Genomic DNA, 27,898 nt, shown 5'->3' on the forward strand with positions numbered 1-27,898 from the left:
CGTCATCCATTGAGTCTTCTATTTCTTTTTGGCTGCAGACAGTGCCTTTTGCATTTCTTTCTGTCACTGTCCTTGGCTTTAGTTCAGAGATTTTCTGGTCAATGAGGCTTAATAGTGGAAATCTATTTTTTTTACATTTTCTTTAATTTGTATGGAGATGTTCTTAAGGTTGTATTTTGTCACAATGGTTTATTTTGTGTTTGTATTTATCATTATTTTTTATATTAGCAATTTATGGTCTGTGCCAGAATCTGCTCTTGGTCTTGTTTTTGCAGAGAAAATGGTGCCTCTCCATTTTCTGCTTCCAGTTATGTAGTCTATTCCTTCTTCTGCATTCTAGGTACCTATGATTAGCAACATCCTAAGTACCTATGTGTAATTATCTGATTCAAAGTGTCTCATTCCTGTCCACTTTAGCTTACTCAGCCCAAGTATTGAAATATGTACAGAATGCAGTGAAGGTATCTATAGAAGTATAAGAGGAGTTCTCACTAGATGCTAAGATGACTAAACATAAGACTGTTTTACTTTGAACATACAGTGGGCCCTTCCCATACACAGGGGATCCATTCCAGACCCCCCATGTTAAGGGCGAAATGTGTATGCTCAAGTCATGTTTAAAATAATGGGAGCACGCTTCTGTGCGCAGCGGGGCATGCACACGGTGGGCACATGAGCTATTGTTTTAAACGGAGCTTGCCTTCCATGTAAGGTTAAACCTGTGTATGGCACACTCACGTATGCCGCAGGCGCACTGTGTAATGAGACAACATGACCCACAGGAAAATATTATAATGTTTGGTAAAGGAAAAGAGGGACACTGCGTTACAAATGGACAGATTCAATCGGGAAAGCTAGAGCCCTGTTTGCAAGACCTGAGCAGGGTTGCTGGTGATCTCCAAGAGCCCTTTGGAGGTCCCTTGTTCATAGGATTAAGATGAAATCAATGTGACTGTAAATAACGATGACAACAAAATTGCAGATATGCTTTGTTGGAGTATTTTGTTTCAAATCATTGCCTACCACCTGTTTCAGTGAAGCAGGGCGAGAGGGAGGTGGCTTTCCTCTTATTTTGTCCCCAGCATCAATGATTCGGAAGAAGTTTGCCATCTGAAGTTGCCATTTAACAAACAGGACAGTGGAGGACTCTTAGTTCAACGTGCAACATCATTCTGGTTTATTGTTAATAACAATAACAACAACAACAATAATTACGTATAAAAAACACTGATGGAAATGGCTGGACACAGCTGCTTCAGCCCTGGCCCGCATACGCCAATCTTTGCCAACCGCTTCTCCTCTTCAAAGAAAGAACTGTTCTCCATTTTCAATCATTCATTCACTTATTCATGGGCTCCAGGCATAGCTGTTCCCACAGTGCAAAATAAAAAGGAGAATGATAATAAAAATGATGCACAATAACAAGATAAATTAGCAAGGAAGAGAAAGATATAGAAGGAATGTGTAATTTGTTTCACTCCTCCCCATCTGTGCTTCTTCCTTCCACTCATTCATACTTTCATTCCTTCAGTCCGCACTCCTTTCAACACTGTGCTCCTACCATCACTTTCTCCTCTCATACCTGCATCAGTAACACATTCTCTCAGGTCACACCTTTTCCTGCAAATGAATTGTGTGCCATTTCTCAAGCCATTTAATTAAGCAGTTATCTGGGGAATTCCCACTCAAGAATTTAAAGATAACCACCAATTGGACTGGTCATTTCCAGCTTAGTTAGAGACCTTCAATGAGACTAATAATAATAATAATAATAATAATAATAATAATAATAATAATAATAATTGTTATTATTATTTTGCATTGTGAGCTCCACAGAATGGACCTGGGAGGTATTTGCTAGGGCTGTGGGGCAGATCTAGGGTTTCTTTGTTTCTTTTGGAGTGGCTTTAACAAATTGTCCTCTGTAGCCTACTACAGTTGGCCCTCCACAACTGCAGCTTTGACTTTTGTGGATTTGTTTATTTGCAGTTTTGATTATGTTTTCTCTAGAAATTTCTAAGTCCTCCAGTGCAACTGTGCTGGAAGTTGACCATAAAGTTGTGCTGGAGAGTCTAAGTGTTTCTAGAGAAAACATTTCTCTAGGCATTCGTAGGTCCTCCAGCATGATTCTATGATTAACCTCTGGCAGAAGGTGCCTACAGAATTGCACTGGAGGACCTGGAGATTCCTAGAGAGATTTTTTCTTAGGTAAAAAGAATAGTGTTTATTTAATTTGCATTTTTTCTATATTCACGGGTGTCCTTTACCTCTAACCCCAGTGAATATGGAGGGACCACTGTACTTCCACCAGTAGGCTCACCACCTTCTTAGTGTAGCTGCCAATGGTAATAAGCTTGCCCACAGGCTCAGGACAGATGGTCACCCAAACAGATGCAGAGGTAAACTGCTTCCCATTCCTACTCATGTCTATTGGCAGAGAAAACGTAGATGTTTAGGCAGTGGCAACTAAGAGGAGGAACATCAAGATGGCTCTCAGTCATCGACCCAATGATGTCGATCCCTAAGTTGGCTCTATTTCAAGTCCACCAGGACCACTGGAGAAACTGGTAAGACTGTAAAACAAAACACATTATATGGCCTTTCCTTCCTTACTCAGGTTATTATTGCCATCATTGAATGGAAGTGAGTGCCATGTTGAGAAACACACATCAAGGGCAACCATGCTTGTCTGGTTTGTTTGCAGCCAGTCACATGAGCAGAGGAATCTGTAGCATTGCCTCAGTTTGCATCACTCACTTGATCTGCCCCTCACTGATGGAAGGGTCCTCTAGTGGTCTTTTGCCTGAGGCTTCCCAAAACCCTGACCTCAGCTGTGGAAAATTGTCAGTATTTTGAATCTGTGATTATTCTGCATTCAATCATTTTTGGAAAGCCACTCCTAGTTTAGTCCTTGGGTCTGCTTTTCCCCCACTTGAAAACACCATGCAGTGAACAATGGCAAATAACTCGCTGAGACAGTTTGCAGAATAATTATTTTTTTAAAAAACCTATGTGTCAAAATATCACTTCATTTTCTAACTGTTCACCCGATGCTATTCATCCAACTTCATGCCATTTGTTCATCCAATCCCACATGAGTTCTGAATCCTGAATGGGAAAAGGACATGATTAAGATGGGATGTTGTCCTTTTCTCTTGCCTCTGCTTTGTTGAAAATCTCCAGACTGCCACCTCCCCCTTTTATGCTTCCAAAACCAAGCTTGACTGTCTCTAACACAACTACCTCTGCCTGAATTTTTTTTAGAAAAAGAAAAAGTGGGATAAAGTTTCAAATGGCAACTAGCCCTATCCACATGCAGAGAGAGCTGTTTCTCATTTGCCCATGCTCTAATACCAAGTGCTCCTATTTTAATAATAACCAGAACCCCTCCCTGTTTGCCCAGTTGCATGCCTACTCACAGCTCTTGCATTAATAACTAGAACCATACTGATTTGCCTTTGCTCCAGAATGGCTCGGAGAAGAGAAACAGAGAGAACAATTGGAAGCCCCCCTCCGCACCTCATAACAACAAAGCCCTCCTTAATACTGACATGTTGTGTGCAAGATAATTGCTTCTCTCAATGCTAGAGACTCCCTACATCCACTATCCCTCCATCCATATGGCTGCTCTTAGAAATGTTGCCACCTCCTTTCTTTAATATTCAGACATATCCAAATTCTTTGCCCCTCCAAAAAAGGTCTGGGCATTACAGAAAGTCCCTCAGCCCAGTGAGGGTATCAAATGTGGTTTGGATGACAGCAGGAAGCGGGAAAATATGATAACAATATTAGCCCTTGTTGGAAACAGCCAACTCCAGAGAAGTGTGTAGACAAAGTTCAGTGCTTCCTCTGCTGGTAGTACAGAAAAATATATTTCAGCTGCATTTGGCTGGCTGTGTGTAGGGATAGGAAAAAGGGTCTCTGAATCAAACCCGTGTAGTTGAGACTTGCCTCTCAACACATTGAGAGTAAGCAGCATCTCCTATGATTCTGAGTGCCGCTGCTATCTAGATTCAAGGTAGTCTTTTGGAGGGGTGATGGTGTCTCTGAGGTCGTCTTTTCAGTGCCAGAGTCTTAAGAGGTGAAAAATACAAAACAAATACCCCATGAAAGGTATTTTCAAAACTGTCTTTCTCCTCCCCATGGAAGAAACATATCCAGAGCCCTAGGGAAAAGGCAGGACTGGAAAGTCTTTTTTTTTTTTTTTTGGTCCCTGCTTCATTCCTTGGTGTTGGTGGTTGCTGGAAGATGGAATTAAATTAAGGTCCAGCTGAAGAATCTGGAATATGGCATGAAGACTTAGATATGCTCCACCCTTCCCAGACATGGAGGAAGATGCATGGGGTTACCGCCGACAGGATTCATCTGGAAAGGGGAAGAGGAAGAACATCAGTGAAAGGGGAAAAGTACAAAATTTATGCTCTGCTGAACCCAGACAGAAACAAGGACCCCTGCAGTTCTGCAAAAGAGACACTAGATGGAGCTTCAATATGAGGTTTTTAAAATACCCCTTTAATCCTATTTCATCCAGAATTCCAACATACACACCCTAAAATTTGTGCACTGTGCAGAAACAACTCCTCCTCCTCCCCCCTACAAAAAAAAATTGACCAAAAATGGTAGATACTTGCCCACAGATTCAGTTTGACACAGCAGAAACAGTACTGCTTCTTACCACCATCTTGAATTCAGACAACTTACTATGATTTCCTGTCTTAGCAGGGACTGGATTAAATGACCTTTAAGAACGGTTCCAGCTCTGTAATTCTATGAAGAGACAGTTCCCATAGGTGAAAATGGCAGTGATGTAGACTTGAGTCAACTGACTTGGACTTAAGTCAGACTCAAGATGTTTCAATGACTTAACCTGGATTTGACTTGGCAAAAATTACACAGTGACCTGAGTTGACCTGATAACATTTTTAGTGACTGGCTTGCTGTTGCATTCACTTTGAGCAGCAGGCAAGACATACCCCCAAAGTGCTGGACACATTTCTCAGACGGGAATAGAACATGTGTTAGGCAATGGGCTTGAGGCAGAAGGATCTTTCTAAAGCTTTTGAAAAAATTGATAAGGCTCCTCTGATGTGCAGCGGGGACAGGCTGCCAAGCAGACCTCATGCCCTGCCTCAACCCCATTGCCTAATGCACTTGCTGTTCCTCTGAGAAATGCACCCCACCTCCTTATTTCTGTTAAACGTTGGGTCCCAGACTTGAGACTCAGCTTGAAAGTACTGCATCTTGCAAGGACCTTTGACTCAACTTGAGGCTTGAAGGTAGAAACTTGAGACTTGGACTAAAAGACTTGACTGCATCACTGGCAAGTAGGAGAACTAATTTTAAACCACACTGAATTCTCCCATCTTTTAAAAATTATTCACACAAATTGGCCATAACGTCAGGGATATAATTTTGTACTCAAGGTAAGAGATACATTATAGTTAAGACATATTAAAGATAAACATTAAAATGGAATTAAACTATTAAAAACCTTAAAAACAATTTTAAACATTCAATTAAAATAATAAGCCCATTTAGAAACAGTACAATTAAAACAGTACAGCGTCCTCTTTAATAACAACAACAACAACAATAATATTTATATTCCCCTTAATCACTTGGAATCCAAGTGGATTACAACAATAAAACAAGATACAGTTAAACATTCTAAAAAAACACTATCCTCCCCCCCAATATAAAAAAACATAGTAATACTAAAAGGAGATTAAACCAGAAGGACATTAAAACAATAGTATAAAATAACAGTTAAACTAGGTAGGAGATTTGTAGAAAGTTTATAGCAGGGTCCAGATAGGATGGAAATGAGGATGGAGAAAAGAGGAGGAAAAAGTGGAGCGGGGGGGGGGGGGGGGGAGGCTGGTAAATGGAGGTGGTCTAGTCTGGAAAGGCCTGCCAGAAGAGATCCATCTTAATAGCCTTCTTAAAAGTTTCCAAGATAGTAATCTGATGGATCTCGTCCAGCAGGTCATTCCAGAGTCTAGGAACAGCAACTGAAAAGGAACGCTGGGTCATTGCCGAGAGTCTAGTCCTCTTTCTTTTAAAACTTTTTGTTCTCAAAAGCCTGTCAGAATAATAGCCTTTTATATTGCTCTCCTTGCCACCCCTGGAATCCCCTAACATATTGGAAAGGGGGGAAGGAAACCCGGAATAATGGCTAAAGATGCTTCTCTATGTGTGTCTGAGTCTTGTATGTAGGGCAACAGTTGCCATCTCAAGCCGTACAGATTAGCAATAGCCATGGAGAGGTTCAGTGTTCATGGCCAGCATCCATAGTTTTTTTGTGGTTTTTCGGGCTATGTGGCCATGTTCTATCTAGAAGAATTCCTTCCTGACATTTTGCCAGCCACAGATGCTGACAAAACGTCAGGAAGAAACTCTTCTAGAACATGGCCACATCGCCCCAAAAAACCACAAAAAACTTCAGTGTGATGGTTTAGCTCTCTGTGAGAACAAGGCTTTTCCTCTCTCCCCATATCAGCAAAACTACTTGTTTCACTCTGATCTGAGATTCTAGGTGAAAGAAAAGAGCCTAAATTTGCTGTGGTGTGTGGGAAGAGCTGCAGTGATGTGTTTGCTAGTCAGCTGTGATCTAGGCATCTCCAGAGGCTTCCAGGCACTCACCCACAATGAGGGGTTTGGTCCTCAGCAGGCCTGGGAGGCCACGATGAAGCAGCAGCAGCTCCTCCTCTTCTTCTTCCTCATCCCCATGGGGATTGGTGCAAGTCAGGGACTCTGACTCCTCAGGAGGCCCAAACTCCTCCAACAGGGAGCCCTCTGATGGGTATTGGAAGGTCCTCTCCAGCTGATTCTCACTGAAGGAGATCTTTAGCTGCATGAAAGAAGAGAGAAATTGTCAGATACCAAAACCCTCTGCATGCTCTATTCTTGCCCACTCCCTCTTTTCCAGGCTGTGCAAACTAGACCATTCTCACATTAAATCATGATTGGCAAAGTATAGCTCTCCAGATATTGTTGGGACTGCAATCCCCACCATCCCTCATCAATTCCCATCAACTCTCAGCAAGCTACTCTCAAAGTACTTGAGAGAAATAAACCATCAGGAACAGGTGGCATACCAATATAGCTGCTTCAAGCTACAGACATAATCTACTCAAATTCACACTAAAACCTGTCAACAAATATGGAAAATAAAAGAATGGCCCACAGATCTGAAATGCTCAATATACATTCCAGCCCTCAGAACAGGGAACACCAGAGAATGCAGTAGCCACAAGACCACTGGATTAATCTCCCATTTTCAAACTTCTATAACAAAGACTTTTACCATCTATGAAGTGAGAAATGCCAGATGTCCAAGATGGGTTCAGAAGAGGAAAAGGCACAAAGGATCATACTGCAAATATGTCTTGGATAATGGAACACACCAAAGAATTTCAGAAGAAAATGACCCCATGCTTTATGGATTATAGAAAAGCTTTTGTTTGTGTAGATCATGAAAAACTATGGATTGCTCTTAAATAAATAGGTGTACCAAAGAATTTCAGAAGAAAATGACCCCATGCTTTATGGATTATAGCAAAGCCTTTGTTTGCGTAGATCGTGAAAAACTATAGATTGCTCTTAAATAAATAGGTGTACCATTACAATTTATTATCCTAATGTGTAACCTGTACTCAGGACAAGAGACCACCATTAGGGCAGAATATGGTTAAACAGAGTATTTTCCAATTGGTAAGGGATTCAAGCAAGGATACATTTTATCAACCTATCTGTTTAAGATTGAGATTGCTTTACCTGCCCTGGGCCAATGCTAGGGAATCCTGAGAGCTGTAGTTTTGTGAGACATTTAATCTTCTCTGTCAGATAAACTACAATAAACTACAGTTCCCAGGATTCCTTAGCACTGAGCCAGGACAGTTAAAGCAGTCTCAAACTGGATTACCTCTGCAATTATCCAAAATGTTTGGGACTAAAAGTGTTTTGGATTTTGGAATATTTGTACATACATAATTAAATATATTACAGATGAAACCCAAGTTTAAACTCTACATGCTATTTAATACACACATAAACACAGAAGCTGAGTTTCCCTTATCCAAAATGCCTGGGACCAGAAATGTTTTGGATATATTGGGTTTTGTTTACTTCGGAATACCTATATTTGCCTCTATGTTCATAATGAGCTATCTTGGTGATAGGACCCAAGTTTAAACACGAAACTCCTTGATGTCTCATATGCACCTTATACACATAGCTTGAAGGTAATTTTACACATATTTTGGATTTCAGAATTCCGGATAAGGTTTATAACCACTAGGCAGAATGAGATGGCGGTCTCAGGCAGTAAATACAAGCTGATTAAAAGAAAGAAAGAAAGGAAATTGGTATTTAATTATGATTTCATTTTACTGACAGCGAGGGGCACCCATGGGAATTCCTGCCTCTGGTGCCAACACAGATACTTCTATCTCAGGCAGCAAAGTGTCTTCAGCAGACTGTGCTTATACTTGGGATTCCTTCCCAGTCCCTAGAGCTAGGGTTTAGCAACATAGAGGGTACTTGATTTTATCTTCTTCCCAACCGGTTCCTATGGGAATTAATCCAAGCTGATCTCAATTAACTGAAGTCTATTAATGACCCAGATAGGGGTGGAGCAGGGTGTTCACATCCAAGGCTGCTGACCAGTGTGCATGTCCTTGCGGGGGACGGAACACTTTTTGCTTGGCCAACTCCTCTGCCCTTTAGCATCAGTTTTATCTGCAGAAATGGGACAGTCCAAACTTGTTGACAGCTGGGTGGAGATAAGAATTACTGACTGCTAAAGGTCTGGCAAGTCAAGTTGCCTGGAGGGGTGGAATGTGGATGGCAAGTTTAAAAGGATGGCAAGTCACACTCTCTCAGCCTTAGGGGAAGCCAATGGCAACCCCCCTCTAACCAAATCTTGCCAAGAAAACCCTGCCTTAGGATCGCCATAAGTCAGAAACGACTTGAAGGCAAGTAACAACAATGAACAACAACTCCAGAAAAGAGGGGTGCCTCAGGCAGACTAGAATTCTCCACCAGAGAACTTTAGCGCCTCCCCAAACTACAAACCACAGGATGTTGCTGTGGCAGTTTAAGTAGAAGCATAGCTCTCTATCTGTAATGTCAAAAGGCTCCATAAAACTCAGATTCTCTGGCCAGGCCCTGTGTAACATCCAAAATAGCCATTGCAATGCATCACATTCTTTACAATAATTATGTTTCCCCCAACCAGATGTATGCGAATTAACTCTATTCTATTTACTGCCTGGAGCTGAAGGTATTGCACATATTTTTCTTTCTACTCCAGCCCTCATTTTTATACTAACAGTTCTCTGAAGTCAGTTAGACTGAGAGGCTGTGATTTCCTCAAGGTAGCCATCTGAGCTTTATGGGGTAATTAGGATATATATGAATTTAATATATAATTAGTGTGCTTTGCTGACAGGGCAGGTGTCTGAACACTGAGCTCATGAAGTGTCTGAGAGAAAGCTGCCGTTCTGAGCAGGGTCTGGTTGTACATGAATGAAAAGTACAGTATTTATAAAAATGCTACACGTGCAAAATACAGTTGGAGTCTCCCTCATCTGAAATGCTTGGGACCAGAAATGTTTGGGGTTTTGGATTTATTTTATTTTATTTGGATTCTGGAAAACTTGTATTTGCATAATCGTACACAATGAGATATCTTGGAGATGGGACCTAAGTCTAAACACAATATTTCCTGAGAAAAGGGTTAACCCCTTTTTCTACAGTGTCATGGCCTCAGTTAGTGACATGACTGCTTTGATTTAAAACAAAAACAAAAAAGATAATATGTGAGATTTGTGTAGGATCTCCCATGTCACATTTAATTTGCCCCAGAGTTTCATGGCTGAATAGGGATTAGAGGAGAGCCAATGCATTACACTGGCCTTGCAGAGCAAGAAAATAATAGTATTGTCTGACAAAATGGGCTCTCTGGCCTGTGAACGCTTATGCCACAGTGACATTTTCTGGGCTTTAAAGTACCATGCAACTCTTGTCTTGTTTTTTTGTTTTTTGCAAAGCAGGCATAATGTAGATTACAAATTTGTAAACTACTATTGCTCTCTCAGGCTGTATCTATACTGCAGAATGAATGCAGTTTGTCACCAGGTTAACTAGTGCTATGGAATGCTGAGATTTGTAGTTTTGTGAGCTGTTTAGCCTTCTCTGTCTGAATGCACTGGTGCTGCAACAAACTGCAAATCCCAGGATTCCATAAAGTGAAGCCATGACAACTAAAGTGGTATCAAACTGCATTAATTCTGCAGTGTGGAAGTAGCAACAAATTACAAGCAAGACAGTTGCCTACGGTGAGTTATTGAAGGGGGCCTGAAAAGCTCATAACAAAGGGTCAAAACCAACCACAGAAATAATACAATTTGAGAATGCTTTAACTGCCCTGGCTCAATGCTAGGGAATCCTGGGAAAAGTAGGTTGTTGTGGCACCAGAACTCTCTGGCAGAGAAGGCTAAATGTCTCACAAAACTACAGTTCTCAGAATTCCCTAGCTATGAGCCAGGGAAGTTAAATTGATCTCAAAGTGGACTATTTTTGCAGTGTGTTTTGGCCCAAAGTCACTTTTCAAAAGCAAATTAGCAAGTGGGGATAAAGTTACTTTTTGGTGCAATAAGTAACCATTCCTAATTACTTTAACAGCATTTTACAGAAATGTGTCAAGTTCTGTGCCAGTCTCTTAGAATCACAGATTTGGAAGGGCTCCCAAGGGCCATCTCCAACCCCCTGCTGTGCAACAATATACAAGTAAAGCATTCTCCACAGATGGCTGTTTACAGATCTTCAAAGAAGGAGAGCCCATCACCCAGAGGCAGTTTATTTTACTGTGTGTCTTCAAGTTGTTTCCAAGTTATGGGAACCCTATCAGGTCTTTCTTGGTAGAGGAGGTTTGCCATTGCCTTCCTCTCCGGCTGAGGGAAACTCTTAAATGGGGTGCTGTACTTTCCAAAGTAAATCTCAAAGTAATGGGGAATAACGTTGTAATTGTATCCAGTAGCTTCTGCAGACCTGTATAGTGAAGGACTCTTAAGAGGGAATGGAATAACCGCAGAACAGCCAGAATATAAATTTGTTGTTTGTCTTCAAGTTGTTTCTGACATATGGCAACTCTATCCAAGGGTGTTCTTGGCAAGATTTGCTTAGAGATATGCCATTGCCTTCCTCTTAGGCTCAGAAAGTGTGACTTGCCCATGGTCCATGGCAAGTGGGGATTTGAACCCTGATCTCCAAGAGTCGTACTCCTGCACTTAAACCACTACAACACACTGGGTCTCCATACTGTTTACCCCAAATAACACAATGTAGTGTGCAATGTACATAATGAACTCCAAATCCTCCAGACAAGTACTGTATAAAGTAGACTTTACACACTCACTGGGGTTAGGGGCACAGAACCCCCATGAAAGTGAGGGGAAAAAACACAAATTAAAAAATCACCTTCTTTTTACCTGAGAGAACACCTCTCTAGGAATCTCTAGGTCCTCTGGCATGACTGTGACCTACATCCAGCCAAGGTTCACTAGAGTACCTACAGATGCCTAGACAAGGATTTTCTCTAGGAAACTCTAGCTTTGCCAGTGTGACACTATGGCCAAATTTTGGTAGAGGCCTGCTGGAGGACTAGAAATTCCTAGAGAGAGTATATTAATCAAATCCACGAATAATCAGATCTGCAAATGTCAAAGCCACAAACATGGAGGGCCAACTGTACAACAAGGCATCTATCGTACTTTCTTTACATGAGGAGAACCAAACATTTCCCCTTTTCCCCATGAGCGTGAGAAAGGGAGGTCCTGAAAGGTTGTCTCTAGACTTTGCAATGGAGGATCAAGCAACAGCTGCCCTAGTCCCTGCTCCCCTGCCAAGGCTGTTTTGGGCTTTATTTAAGAGCAGAGTGGGTGACTCAGGCCTGGTGCATTCTTTAGGGAGGCAGGCCTTGGGTGGGGCATGGCAGCTGTGGTGAGGAGGAAGGAAATGCAAGGCACGGAGGAGGGGGGCATGGAGAGGTTGGCGTCAGAAGGGAGAGGATGCTCAGTGAAAGAAGATGAGCCAGATGTGAGTGGGATGTGAAACACCACAGACCAAAAAGAGGCAGCCTTTTTAGCCGTCACTCATTTTTGCCATTCCATAAAGTTACTTTTGGGGGGCTAAGCTCCCTCACAAAATCCACAAGAATTCACCCTAGACAATGAAGGAACTGAAAGAGTCAAACCCCGTTCACATACCTTGGCTCAAATACTGATCAGAATGGAGATCCCAGTCAAGAAATTAGAAGAGGACTAGGCTTGGGAAAGGCAGCTATGAAAGAACTGGACAAGATCATAAAATCCAAAGACATAACTGATCACTGAAGTGAGGATATTCCAAGCTATTGTATTCTTCCATCACCATGTATGGATGTGAAAGCTACACAGTGAAAAAGATGATAGGAAGAAAATAAGTTCATTTTAGATGTGGTGCTGGAGAAGAGTGCTTAGGATACTGTGGAGGGCCAAGAAGACAAACAAATGAGTTCTAGAACAGATAAAGGTTGAACTCTCTCTGGAAGCGAGGATGACTAAACCAAGGCTGTTGTACTTTGCCCACATCATGAGGAAAAAATAAAGAAAAGAGAAGGATGCTAGGAAAAGTGGAAGGCAGCATAAAGAGGTAAAGACCACATGCCAGATGGTTAGACTCAATCAGGGAAGACATGGGCCTGGGCCTGCCGTACATGAGCAGAGAAGCTGAAGACAGATGGACTTGAAGATGTCTCATCCACAGGAGCACCATGAGTTTAAGTTAACTTGAGGGCAGTTAATAACATCATAGAATCATAGAGTTGGAAGAGACCACAAGGGCCATCCAGTCCAACCCCATTCTGCCATGCAGAAACGTACAATCAAAGCATCCCTGACAGATGGCCATCCAGCCTATTCTTAAAGACCTCCAAGGAGGGAGACTCGACCACTCTACGAGGGAGTGTGTTCCACTGTCGAACAGCTCTTACTGTCAGGGTGTTGCTCCTAATGTTAATGTGGAATGTTTTTTCATTAACATTAACATCAACAGCCCTTATCCAAAATCCAAATACTCCAAAAACTCCAAAATCCCAAATTGCCCATATGGGTGGCTGCAATAGTGATACCTTAACTTTCTGATGATTCGTACACAAACTTTGTTTCGTGCACAAAATTATTTAAAGTATTATGTAAGAAATTATATTCAGGCTATGTTTATAAGGTATATGTGAAACATACATGAATTCTATGTTCATACTTGGATCCCATTTCCAAGATAACTTACTATGTATATGCAACTACTCCAAAATCTGAAGAAAAACAAATAGCCAAGGTCCAGAACACTTCTGACCCCAAGCATTTTGGATAAGGAAGACTCAACATATATAGCTGTTTCCCCCTACATGGCATCTTCTAGTTGCATTAGGCTGCAAACCCATTCATTGTCAGCAAGCATGACCTCTGCCCTGTGGGTCAGGGATGGATGGAACTGTAATTCAAAGCAACTGGATGGCAGCAGCTCGGGGAAGACTAGCATATAGCAACATCATATTGATCTTCAAAGTGGATTTCTATTTGGACAAAATTTCAACTTTCCTACAAAAGGAAAGTTGTAACCAATTTAAAGTGGCAGAGATATAGTGGTTAAAAAGAATCTAAGGGAGGAAGGAATTCTGGAAACAACAAGGAGGACAGAGCATGCTCAGCTGCATTTCCTTGGTTGCATTTTCTTCATAGGTATGTCAGCCTTTGGATTAAACTCTTAATTGTTGTTGTTGTGTGCTTTCAAGTCATTTCTGACTTATTCTGACCCTAAGGCGAACCTATCATGGGGTTTACTTGGAGGGTTTGGCTTTGCCTTCCCCTGAGGTTGAGAGCATGTGATTTGCCCAAAGTTACCCAGTGGGTTTTATGGCCAAGCTGGGAATCGAACCCTGGTCTCCAGAGTAGTCCAGCGGTCAAACTGCTACACAACGCTGGCTCTCATAAGACATAAAAATGTAGTTGACTCATGACTGGAGTAGGGAGATACTCCAGAAAATTTGGGCTCCTGATTTGGACCACAAGCTGTCTTGAATAAAACCTTAGTCTGGATGCAGCCCAAGTCATAAAATATATGGCAGCATGTATACAGTATGTGTGTCCTATTATAGTTCTGTTAGCCTGGCCAGAGACATTTTGCAGCTTGAGGCAAAGCAGAAAATCCTCACCCAACTCAAGGTAAATAATATCTTAAGCCAGCCAAGTTATTTTGGCACATTAGACAGAAAATCCCATAAGTACCTCTCTCTCTCTCCCTGGCATGAGAATACAATAAAAACAAATTTAATTACTAACAATTTTCTGCCCTTTTTGTGACATCTAAATCCGCTACCTAAAGCAGCCACCTCAGGCTAACAGTAGAGTGTGCCTTGTTCTTTTGTTTTCTTTTAACCTATCACAAGTAAAAGGATAAATGTGAGAACCTAAAACAAGTCATACTTTCATTATACTGAAACAGTGAGATAATCATAACTAGGTGGGCTGGTTCTGGATTTTTGAAATAAATAAGTAGTTCAGGTTTGCCAAGAGCCATGTTGAATTCCATCCCTGAATTATACATATCCTTTATCCTTCAACAGAATTCATGAAGGATAGGTGTACCAATGGCTAGAAGATGTACCAGTAATTGTTAAATATACCTCTCAATAAACAACTGTGTGGACATAGGGACATTCATGCCTTTCACAGAAGCATCCAACCAGCTGTTTTAGGAATCTGTTGCTCAGTTTGCACCCTTTTAAGAGACAGATTTCATTGATTTTGGGTGCATCTACACTGTAGAGATAATGCAGTTTGACACCACATTGAGTGCTGTAGCTCTATTCAATGGAATCCTGGGATGTGTAGTTTTACAAGGTCTTTAGCCTTCTCTGCTAAAGAGGTCTGGTGTCTCACAAAACTACAAATCTCAGCATTCCATAGGATCGAGCCCTGCCAGTTAAAGTGTTGTCAGACTGTATTATTTCTACAGTGTAGATGCACCCTTTGTTTTTATTATATGTAGGAGCCGCTTTGGAGGACGCATGTGGAACTGAAAAGTGGCCTATAAGTTGCTGCTCTGTCCAGGGGTATCTAAGAGGAAGAGAGCCCATGTGGCTTCATGGTTTGAGCATTGGATTATGACGCTGGAGGGTCCAAATCCTGGCATGGCCATCTAAACCCATTGGGTGGCCTTGGGCAAGTCACATGCTCTCAGCCTCAGAGGGAAGGCAATGGCAAAATCCCTCTGGAAAAACTTGCCAAGAAAACCTTGTAATAGGTTCGTCTTTAGGATCACCATACAGCAAAATGACTTGAGGGTCCACAACAACAATCTGAGAGGACATAAAACATTTCAGACATTTCAAACCAATCCAACTCTTCACTAACACTGAGTAAAGCCAGACATTTTAATCTTTTAAAAAAACCACCATAAAAAATAGTAGGACCCTCTCCCCCACGACAAGGGGGCGTCAATGGAGAGGTGTAAAGCTACTGTCTATTTAATTAGTCAGTAATATCAAAGCCACTGGAGCAAACACAAAGAGCAGTAAAAATAAGAAATAAAAGCAGCCACAACAAAGGTAATAGAAGAACACACCCTAAAATCAGTCAAATAATAAGCCCTCCAAACAATTTCAGACTTAATGGTATTATTAGCTGTGCTGACTGCCAGCAAAAGCTTTTTAAAGAATGCCATTGCTTGCTAGCAGAATGATGCTAGGGAAGTGGCCAAGAGAATTTCCCTTGGCAGAGTGATGGACAGCAAGGGTGCCAAGTGGAAGCCTTGCTTGCTTGTTCACCAGCTTTAAAAAAAGATGGAAGAAGGAACAGAGCATCTCCATCCAGCTTTTGAAAGACACAGTGAAACCTATTGGGGAACACTTTCTGTAAGATATTTATATTATATTTATATGATTTTCCTTGCTCCCTTGATGGTACTCACAACAACCCTGCAAGCTAGCATAACATCACAAGAAGAGCCATAATAAAGAGCCAAACACATTCTGTTTGCACAAGGGCCAGTCAGTTCCCCATGGGAAGCCTGCCAGCAGAACCTGGGTGCAACTCCAACTTCTGTACAAAATTCTTTGGCTTCTGATACATAGAGCCATATAGGGCCTGATGTTGTTGCAGTTCTTGAAGACATTTTTTCACTTATGGCAACCCAAAGGCAAACCTGTCACGGGGTTTTCTTTGCAAGAATTACTAAGGCTGCACCCGTACTGCAAAATAATAGTTTGACATCACTTTAGCTGCCATGGCTCAATGCTATGCTTTGCTTTGACACTGGAGCAGTGTGGCATACGACTCTGGAGACCAGGGTTCAGTTCCCAGCTTGATCATGGAACTCAGAAAAAACCTGAAGGCACACAGCAACAAACATGGAGTCTTAGAGCACGGGGAAAACACTGTCATTTTTTATCTGAAACCTTCCCATGTTTTTCTGTCGCCTCTTCTTTTTTCCTTATGGAAAATGCATTAAAGAGGGAAAGATGGAATTGATGCATGGTGTTCCCCTGTCTCCCGTAAATTGGTAACACTAGAAGCTGTCAGTCTGGAAGCATCTCTACGAAGTGTTCACGTACTAGAATTATTGGATTTGCTCATATTTCTACTTCTTGTTTTCTGCTTTTGGTGAATGGGAGTTTGATAGCAGTGGCCTCAATCATATTACCTGGGCCTAACTTCTTCTTGAGTATTCTACTCCTGGCATAAGATACCAGCTGCACATCAGGAGAGTTGTTTGATCAGGCTGAATCTGCACTGCAGAAATAATGCAGTTTGACATAATTTCAACTACCATAGCCCAATACTATGGAATTCTGGGATTTGCAGTTTTGTGAGATATTTAGCCTTCTCTGTCCAAGGGCTTTGGTGCCATAAGAAACTACAAATCCTAGGATTCCATAAGATGGAGCCATGGCAGTTAGGTGTCAAACTGTACTATTCCTTCAGTGCAGTTCCATTATTGCGTGGAATCCCATTTAACTGGGGGAATGAGAGGCTGCTGTACAATGCACTTTCCTCAGAGCCTGAGAGTTACATTTTGGAGTACAAATCCTACAGAACCCAAAAGTGACCATGTTGTCTGGGGGATTCTGGGATTTGTAATCCAAAATTAACCTTTCCAAACTTTGTCTTGCTTTTTATGGAGCAATACATCCAGGCCATATTGTCCATTCTACCTTGTCAGTCAGCATATTCTTAACAAAGGATAGCGTAGGTGGTGAGCCCTTTGATCTGTAGTCTCATTTTAATGTCACCTTTGTTGTCTGACTTCATTTAGCTTTACCCAGAGGTCCTTCCTGCATGTGTCTCCAAGGCTCTTACACCAAATGCTATTAACCAAAAATAAAGATAAAAAAATCCAGGCACACAGACAGTGATATGGTTCATTTTAAGCAGCCACTTGTATCACCAGGAAATGCTGTGCAGAAAAAGCCGGATGCTGGCTACCCACTCCTCTGCTTTTAGCTTTAATTATAATCTCATTTCTGCCAGACCCATTTGCCTGTGAAGAGGGCACAATGTCTTTTTTTGAACAGTAAAGCTTCTAGGAGAGCAAAAGGTGAGTAAGGGAGACTTTACAGAAGGGTTGAAATGGAGATAAAACAATAAAGTCAGAAAGGAGACATAACTCCAGATGCACCATCTCCGGATATAGAACTGTCAATTCATAATGCCTCACCATTCACTATACTAGTCAGGACTAATGTGAGTTGTAGTCTTAAAAAACATTTAGAGGGCCACACCTGCTCACCTGTGAGCTAGGAAAATTGGAAGCTAGCTCTGTTTCCTCTCTTCAAATCCTTATTCAAGCAGGGAATTCCTATAGACATGATCATCATGACATCTCATAGCCTAGCTCAATCTACTTTTCTGAGCTAGAACTGGCTGCAATTCCAGACCAAGACTTCATTTGGTACCAAAAACTGACAAATCAGTGCCCTACATTAAGATTTACTGGTGGTAAATGATTCAGCAGGTGGTTTATAGCATAAAAGCAATAAGGTGCTTTAATTGATGGGCTCCTGCATTGGTAGAACTGGATCCCTACACAACCAGTTCTATCCAGACTATTTCAGAGCCAACACTCCAGTTTGCCAGGGCTGGCTAAATGGAGTCCCTGAGCTGGTTTCCAGACCCTGCCCTATGAAGAATGACTTAGGGAGCTGGGTATGTTTAGCCTGGAGAAGGTTAAGGGGTGATATGATAGCCCTGTTTAAATACTTGAAGGGATGTCACATTGAGGAGGGAGCTAGCTTGTTTTCTGCTGCTCCAGAGACGAGGACTTGGAGCAATGGATGCAAGATCCAGGAAAAGACATTCCACCTCAACATTAGGAGGAACTTCCTGACAGTAAGGGCTGTTCGACAGTGGAACAAACTCCTTCAGAGTGTAGTGGAGTCTCCTTCCTTTTAGAGGTCTTTAAACAGAGGCTGGATGGCCATCTGTCAGGGATGCTTTGATTTAGATTTCCTGCATGGCAGGGGGTTGGACTGGATGGCCCTTGTGGTTTCTTCCAACTCTACGATTCTATGGTGTTTGCTCCCTCCATGGTAATGCCAGTGGAAGACAACGCAGAAACAAAAAATGCAACATGTAGTTTGCATGCACGATCCTATACCCTCCCATATTTCACACTTAAAAACTGGGACACCTGTGGTCTAGTAACATTCGAGTTTGGTCAAGATGGCAACAGTTTGTAATGCAAAATAACATACAAGGTAGGACAGGCTGCAGCAGTTTGCTGTTGCCTGAATTTACTGGGAAGAGCAAGATTCCATCCACTTCTTTCCTCTCTTCACTACTGAGTTGAGTAAAAACTGTTCGGGCATTTTGAACTCGGTTTGTAGGAGGAAACTGGGAGGAGATGAGTGAAACTGGGATATTTTTAAAGCAGCTGAAAAAAAAGGGGAGGCAATAGAAGACTAATTAGGTCTGTCCTTGCCAAACTGGGAAAGTTGGAGGGTACATGGATCCATCTGCCAGTCCAGTAGCTGTGAGAACTGTACAAGCAGGTAGCTAAAACGAAGTTTACCCTCTCAATCCATTCCCAGCTGCTTACCTTTTTCTAGCTAAAGTGAAACTATCTAACCAGGCCTATTAAAGACCAAATAAAATGTATTTCTGTGCTGCTGAACAGCTGTTAATGTTTGGCTGTGATGCTAACAAGAACTGTAAAACCCATCTGCCTGGTGGCAGAGGCCATAGACCAGAATAATGTTGCTCTGTGCCTTAAGTCATTTCTGACTTATGCTGACCCTGAAGGGTTTTCTTGGCAAGTTTCTTCAGAGGTGGTTTGCTGCTGCCATCCTGTGAGTCTGAGAGACTGTGACTCACCCAAGGTCACCCAGTGAGTTTTATGGCCAAGCAGGGATTCAAACCCTGTTATTCTGAGCCATAGTTCAATGCTCAAACCACTAAACCATGCTGGCTCCTTAGACCAGAGTACAGTATATGTCCAGAGTATATTATACTGTTAATCCTAGCAACAGCCCTGAAAGCTAGGTAAAATATGGGGCTCAGGGTGATTTGCCTAAGTCCACTTCTGGAATTCATGTGCAATAGTATTCTACAAACATAGTATTCTACAAAGCCCAGTGACCTGATTTTTGGCTGCTCTAGAGTTCTGGAAGGCCACAGTGTGTCAATGTAGCTGTCATTTTGGGCAACTGGAGCTGATCATATATCACTCCTGGTTCATTTTGGGGCTGTTGCTGTTTTGGATGCTCTTCCTTAACGGCATTTCTATGTTTCCCAAAATTGCTGGGATTTTTTAAAAGGAATTTGGGAGCAGGACGTGGGTGGAGAGACAGAGGGGAAGCAAGGGATAGATGGACCTTTCCTCCAAGGGCTGCATGCAGCACAGGAGCACACAATTTCTACTCTCCCCTCTAACCCATCCTTTCCCCGAAGGTAGCATCCATGCTTGGAGAGGTTACTTTTTGCACTACAGGTCCTAGAATCCCACAGAGAGCTGGCTGCCTCTATAAGCTCTAGTTCCAAAAGGTAACTGTTCTGAACTCTGTAGGATATCTCTATGGTTTGCAAGGCAGCAAATAGCCCATGTATTGATAGGCCTTCCAATTTTTGGCCGAGAAACAATTAAACCTGGGTCTCCCTGGTCTAAATATACTCTGCAACACTCTGTGCGCTTCTCTACTAAGCTTTGCAGTACTCAAGGGTCTAATCTGCACTGCAGAATTAATGCAGTTTGACATCAGTTTAACTGCTATGGCTCAGTGCTATGGAATTCTGGGATCTGTAGTTTTGTGAGACATTTACCCTTCTCTGTCAGAGAGCTCCAATGTCACAGCAAACTGCAGATCCCAGAATTCCATAGCATTGAGCCATGACAGTTAAAACAGTGTCAAACTGCATTATTTCTGAAGTGCAGAGAAGACCCTATTAATTCAGGGTGGGGATATGAAATCATGCCTCTGTATTGTAGTTACTCTATGTGTAAAACATCTTTTCTTAGAGTTCAAGGTTCATATATTTTCAAGATGACATATTTATTTATTTTCACAACAAACCTGTAGGGATGTTTTGACTTAAAAAGAAAAACCATGTCCCAGAACTCCAGTGTGAGCTTCTCATCTGCTGCATAGAGTTGAGAAATGTTACCTTTTGGACCAGGACTCGCAGAATCCTCATCCACATAGCCATGCTGTTTGGGGATTGTGGGAACTGTAGTCCAGAAAGCAACTTTTCCATATTCTGCTGCTGTGTAAGGAGGGAACCCATACTTCCCAAGCCCCAATTCATTTTCTTGTTTAGTACTCCCAACAGATTCATAGTTTCTTATCCACAATCATGTTATACTCCAGTATAAGCCTCTCTTATCTGCATGCAATGGCCATGATCCAGGCTGGATCCACAAGTGCTTATTTTGGAGGAAGGGAGAAACTGAGTTTATCAAACGGGAGAAATTTTTCTTAAATTCGAATGAAAAGAAAGTGGGGCCAGAATGCATTCACTTAAAGTCGCTAGTTTTGCGCAATTACGTGAATACGCATTGCATTCGAACTGGCTCCCCACTGCCCAAAAATAGCATGCCATTGTCCGAATTTGCATGTGGCAGTCTATCACGCAATAACGTGAAACCACATGATTGCATTCGGACTGACTTCCCATTGCCCGAATTTGTGTGTAGTGGGTTATCACGCAATAACGTTAAACTCTGATTGTGTTCAGATTGTCATCGGATTATACTTCCAATTCCCCTTGTCTGATAAACTCCTGAGGCTCACTGCTGAAAATCCATTCTGATTTTGAGCATGGCAGGGTAGTTAATGGGCATTAAGAGCTTAGTTGACCCAGCTTGCCATCGTGGTCATGTTCACAGTTAACTTTAGTTTCAGTGAGTGTACATTCAAGTCCTTAATGCTCTTTAACCCATGTACACTGGAAGAAATTAAAAGAAGGAAAAGAGGTTCCTGTTTGAAAGAAGAGAGCACAGATTCCGCAATATGAATGAGTCAGCAGAGCCTGGAAAAGTTTTGGGAGATTCTTCACACACATATACCTTCAGTACAGAAAACAGCCTTTAATCAAAACCACTTAGTCCAGGGGAAGAAATTGTGTGGTCTCCTCATGGTGTTGAAATACAGCTCCCAACACTATATCCAGCATAGCCAACAACAAGGAATACTGTCTGGAAGGGTCTGGAAACCATGTCCTATAAGGAATAATTTAGGGAGCTGGGGATGTTTAGCCTGGAGAAGAGAAGGTTAATAGGTGATATGATTGCCCTGTTTAAATACTTGAAGGGATGTCATATTGAGGAGGGAGCAAGCTTGTTTTCTGCTGCTCCAGAGAACAGGACCCAGAGCAATGGATGCAAGCTACAGGAAAAGAGATTCCACCTCAACATTAGGAGGAACTTCCTGACAGTAAGGGCTGTTCAACAGTGGAACACACTCCTTCCTCGGAGTGTAGTGGAGTCTCCTTCCTTGGAGGCTTTTAAACAAGAGGCTGGATGGCCATCTGTCAGGGATGCTTTGAGACTTCCTGCATGGCAGGGGGTTGGACTGGATGGCCCTTGCGGTCTCTTCCAAATCTATGATTCTATGATTCTAATAAACACAGGGAGTGCACTTGATTCCCATCCAGGCTACACTGAGGATGATGGGAGTTGTTGGACTGCCGAGGGCTTTCCAGGACAGAGACCCGTAGATTCCTGTTTTCTAAAATATGTGGACATTACACAATCTCTCCCAATGTTTGTGCTTGCTTATGCTGTTCGACGATCTTAACTGCCTAGAAAAGTTTCCAAATATTCACTGAATTCCAGCCTGCACGACCTAGGAGAGTGGAAACTGAAGCACACCTTTTTTTCCTGGATCAAAACACTAGACACAGTTTTACACCCCCAAATATTTACTTTTAAAGCTGTAGAAGTCAGAATGCCTCTCTTTCAGAGACTCTTATCCACTACCACCACACACAACCGCCTTGTTTTCTACATGATTCAGAAATGCATGACTCATACTAAGGTGAATGGGAAGCCCCGTCTAAAGACAGACAATTTTCCTGTTGTCCCTTTATCATCAGGGTGGGTGGGCAAATGGATGGCCTGTTTTTATGAACCTCAGCTCCTGGTAAAAGAAATTTGCAGGATAAAATTAAAAAAAACACCCTAAAATACCCACTAGGGGGTCCTTGGGCCATTTTGCCATGTTTTTGTCCCATTTTAGGTCCCTTAGGGCCATTTTAGGTAATTTCCTTATGTTTACTACTAGTAAACTTGCATGGTGACATGGTTTGACTATCAGACTGTGACTCTGGAGACTAGGGTTCAAATCTAGCTCAGCCATGGAAACTCACTGGGTGACCTTGGGCAAACCACACTCTCTCAGCCTCAGAGGATGGCAGTGGCAAACCCCCTCTGATGAAACTTGCCAAGAAAGCCCCATGCCTTTGGGTTGCTATACCTCAGACACAGTTTGAAGGCACACAGCAACAGCAACATTTCTTGTTGAGAAAGGTCCCCCTGGGCCTAAAATGGTGGTGGTGGTGGTGGTGGCTTTAAAATATGCTTAAAATGTTCCTTCTATCCCCTAGGGTGTTTGGGGGCATTTGAGGCAAAAGATTGTGGAAGGTATGTGGCCCTCCAAAGTCTCGGGGAGAACCAATTTACCTACCTAGCCTCCCAAAGTTGTCCACCCCTCTTTATTTGGGAGTGACTTTACAGTGTGTGCAGAGACAAAATGAAACAACCCTCCTGATGTTTCAAGCCATCAGCTTCACTCTGCTTGTTCAACAGTATGGAATAGTGGGAGATATCATCTAAACATTAGGAGGGCCAAAGGTTCCTCATGGCTGCTGCCACACTGCAAAATTAATGCATTTTGACACCACTTTAACTTCCATGACTCAATGCTGTGGAATTCTGGGATGTCCTGTTTCGTGGGGCACCAGAGCTCTCTGACAGGGAAGATGAAATATCTCACCAAACTACAAATCCCAGGATTCCACAGCATTGAGCCCTGCAGTTAGAGTGGTGTCAAACTGCTTTATTTCTCCAGTGTGACAGCAGCCCATTTCCTGTGATCAAAATAAAACTGTTTCATTCCTTGTCCTCAGAGGTGAGTAGGCTGCAGATGAAAATCACAAAGTAACCCAATAGGCAACTTCCCTTGTTGGTAGGTATTTTGGGTTCACAGGAGACTGTTAATTATGTCATTAATTCATTTCCCCTAGCATACTACTAGTTCTCTTGCAGCATGCCAGCATGCACACTGTTTAAGACTTAACTAACCTAATCCAACTCTCTGCCCCGAGACAGGATCTTCTTATCTCTAACCCACATTAAGTCCCTACAGATTAACCCACGTTATCCTGGCTCATAGTTTGCTCCTAGCCAAGAACATAAGTGAATGAAATGTTCCAAGGCAGAGGAATCAGTGTGTCTGAATGAAATGTAAAACAAGAAGAGGAAATTATCCTGCTATTAGAACACTGTTCATTATAAATTGGAACTATGTGTGTAACACAGATGCCCAATGACTGCTTTTTTGGGAAAAGAGATAACAACAGAGAAGAGGCAGGGATGATTAACTGTATTAAAAAAGTGTGCCTTTCCTCCAAAGAATGTAAGATCACATAGGCTGCATCCGCACTGCAGAAATAATCCAGTTTGACACTGCTTCAACTGCTATGGCTCAATGATATGGAGTTCTGGTAATTGTTGTGACACCAGAGCTCTCTGACACAGAAGAGCTCTCACAAACCTACTTCCCAGAATTCTGTAGCATTGAGCCATGGCAGTTAAAGCGGTGTCAAAATGGATTATTTCTGCAATGTGGGTGCAGCCATAATAGTTCTTTCTCATTTCTCCACTTTTATCCTCACATAGCTCTCCTCCTCTTCACTTTATCTTCACAATGACCTTGTGAGGTAGGATGGGGGGGAGAAAGAAATTGAACCAAGGTCACCCAATAAATTTCATCGCTCATTGTAAACCTGAAACTGGATCTCCCAGTTCAAGATTGCAACTACTTCATCATGCGGGCTCTGGATAAATAATTATTATTACAATAAACCAACAACCCTGTCTGTGTTCTGCACTCAACCCCACATTTTATTCAAAATTCCTTTTGCAGACAACCGGAGATCTGATGCATAGCCCCTGTTCGCTGCCCTGCGCCAAGGTTGTGTCCTTCCTTTCCTACTTCAGAAAGTACAGCAACCCACTTCCTGAGCTGGGGCACTCTTGCTAGCATGCAGAGGCCTCTTGCTGCCTCTCATATCTGCCCCACATGCTTGCTGCTTCCTGTTTTCGGAAGAAGTGAGATATCAGCTGGGGGTGGTGAGACCTGCTAGGGACAGAAGTGTGTTAAACAGCTATAAATTTGATCTACAGTAGTTATTAGATTGCAAGGATACAAGACCAACCGGGCTGGTGCATAGAGGAACATGTTTTTTGTCCTGCTGCTGTTTTTAAATGCTCCCCTCCTCCATTTAGACATGTAGCTTGCTGTAATGGAGTATTGTGCAAGACATCATCTCTCCGCACCAACCCACTTCACAAGGTGGTTATGAAGCTGACTCATTCTGTGCATTAACATATTTTTTTAGCTTTCTCAATGCTTTTCAAAAAGGCATTCCAGCATTAAGAACTAGCCTATTGCATGAGTCCATATCCCACTGCTAGTTGAGGTACACTGACTTCTTTGTGGTGATGCCCACTTTGAAGAATTCCCTATCCATTAATATCCAATAAGCTTTCTTCTTTAATAGATTTAGAGGCCAGGAGCAGTTGCTGTTATTTCAGTGTCCTTTAGGCAGAGCTTGGAAAGGAAACATTTTGAAATGCAACTCCCAGACCCCATAGCCACATGGGAAAGGTACTTTTGGTCCAAAATCTTGCAGTGGCTGGGGGATTCTGGGACCTGTCATCCAAAAATAATATCTAGACGTTCTAATTTTAGGCATAGAAAGTAACAGAAAAATCTGTCTAGTCCTCTAAATATAAAACTGATTGTAATGTTGTTCTTTTTCTTTTCAAATTTTGCTTTCTAGAATGTATCATCTGTTTCAGTGAATTTATTCACTGTTAGAAAGTATAAAAAAGTAGATTATAATCCTACAATCTTGACTCAGAACTTGTTCTCTTATTGCCTACTTGCCCTGGTTCAAAAACAACTGTAAGGTCAAACAAATGCAAGATGAGAAACAAAACAGGAAAGAAATGGGTGCAATCCCAACCTGGAATGTGTGAGTGTGCAGTTCTCTCACCCTCCCCTTCATGCTCCACAACCTGTAGTTGTTTCCATTTTGCATAATTGTTAATTGCACCTATTCAGCCTTAACAGACTTTGTTAGAAGAGAGAAAGCAAAATATCAAAGAAACAACAGGAACATTCACTACACAGAAGGTGAAATTGTGCACCCTTAACTAGAAATGTCTTTTGAAGAGTGTGAGGAACTAAGGAGGAAGAGAGGGTGAACAGAAGGCAGAAACCACAGCTATTCTTACACAACTGGACCCATACAATGGACCATAGTACAAGCCATGTAAAAAGAAGCACTGAGACAGATGGGATTCTTTTCTGGTGGATGCAACACTCCACAGCAGGGTTATGGCCATCTTTAAAAATATGCAGCTTAAGCTTTTCCCTTGGTTTCTTTGCATGCTCTTCAATTTCACCTGTTGGAGAAATAAATCAGGAATCTGGCTTGGTCCACTCAGTGGGAATGAGAAAAGGGGCAGTGTGTGAGTGAGGTGGTGGCATCCTTTCTCGCAACTGGCAATGCAGTCATAGAAGTAGACATGGTCTTTGGGCTGTGATGTGTCAGCTTGACTGCCACCCGACCAAAAAAATGGTTAGACTTGCTCCTGTGCTTTTACCAAGGATGAGGAATCAGTTAAAGAAGCTTTTCTTGCATGAGGCTGCACATGACCATCTTCTAATGTCTTAGGCCAATCCTGCTTGGGAGGGCAAGGGATAAATCTTGTTAGTCACTTTTTGTCAAGATGACTAAATTGAACCTCTCTGTCCAGAAGCAATACTGAGGCTTACTGAATATCATTTGCTGCAGGACAACAAAATGGGAGACTGCTCACTTGGGAGTGTATTGTAGGCATCTGCTTTGCTGCTGTACAGGAAATATTATGGTGGATTAAATGGATTCCTAGGATCCCTCTTTTGTTCTTGCAGGAGAAGCAGAAGAATTCAAAAGTAGCCAAGCTGTTCTTTCTCTTCCTGGCTCAAAAATGAGGCAAATGACTCTTGTCTTATGGCAGGAAAGACCATGCCACTGTTTACACAGACCAGGATACTCTGGGGCAGCTCAGAGTATCCTAGCCCTGCAACTGCCCTGATCTCCCCCATTACCTGGCCCTCTGTTCCTGTGCTGTGGCAGCTGTCTGCATGGGCTGAGCTGCCCGGCATGTCCGCTGCTGTAACGGGTCACTCACTTCTGAGGTCAGAATGAGATGGCCAATGATTATCACATGTTGGGCACTTTCTTATGTCACCAGAGTGATCAACCAGCAGTGGTGGCAATGTGTCGGGCAGCTCAGCAGGGTGCCCATGCAGATAGCCATTGCAGTGTGGGAATGAGATCCGGATTTTCTCTGATGATTCAAAGTAACAGATATATTTTAAAAATTCATTGTAAGGCTGTTAATACACTGGTTCCAATGAGTACATACCAGACACAGTTCAGACTGCTTATACTAGAACTGGGCTTTGGGATACGTTTTGTATGAATAGGACAACACCAGAACGGTGGGAGGAAGGTCTTTTGTTCTTCACTCCATGGCTATTGTCGTAATGCAAGTCCCACTCTCTAACTATTGTTGTAGTGCAACACACACACAAGCATAGCCAATGGTAATCTTGATAAAAAAAGTTTCAACTCAACAACATCTAATAGATCACGAGTCATTGTGTGTCAGGCTGCTCTTACAGAAACATTCTGAAGTTGCCAGTACTAAAACCAAACCAGAACAGGAACCAAGCCTGCAGCAATATGCAGCATTTTGCAGCTCAACCTTGGCCTTGGATGTTCCTCTATCCCATGCACGCTCAGCAACAGATAACTAACATGTGCTTCTAGAGCAGACTCAGCCATTTCACTCCAACCTAAGAGCCAGTGTGTTAAAGCTGGAGTACATCTATTGGGTAGGGTCAAAATGAGAGTATTGTTCCCCCCCCCCCCCCCCAAATAAGAATGCTCCTCGCTGAATGAGAATTTCCTTCAGTCTCCCAATTTCAAGTATCACAGTGAGTGAGACATTGGGCATTTTGACCCTAGACAATTACAGCACTATGATTTCACTTTTACTGCCATAGCAGCATCCTGTGTAATCTTGG

At 42.3% G+C, this 27,898-nt stretch overlaps 1 protein-coding gene across 1 annotated transcript in view; it reads right to left on the reverse strand.

The window, feature by feature from the left end:
* Positions 1-1,153: 1,153 nt before the first annotated feature.
* PPP1R18 (protein phosphatase 1 regulatory subunit 18) overlaps positions 1,154-27,898 on the reverse strand; it is a 56,469-nt gene continuing 29,724 nt past the window's right edge. Inside the window, exons 3-4 of the mRNA XM_089515821.1 lie at positions 6,643-6,850; positions 1,154-4,365 (exon numbers count right to left, since the gene is read on the reverse strand). Of these exons, the coding sequence (XP_089371947.1) occupies positions 4,346-4,365; positions 6,643-6,850 (228 nt within the window). The 3' untranslated portion in view covers positions 1,154-4,345. The remainder of the gene's footprint in view (positions 4,366-6,642; positions 6,851-27,898) is intronic.

The sequence above is a fragment of the Sceloporus occidentalis genome, unplaced genomic scaffold, assembly GCF_023333645.1.
Source record: "Sceloporus occidentalis isolate IW3139 unplaced genomic scaffold, rSceOcc1.0.p SCAF_1, whole genome shotgun sequence".
NCBI lineage: Eukaryota > Metazoa > Chordata > Lepidosauria > Squamata > Phrynosomatidae > Sceloporus > Sceloporus occidentalis.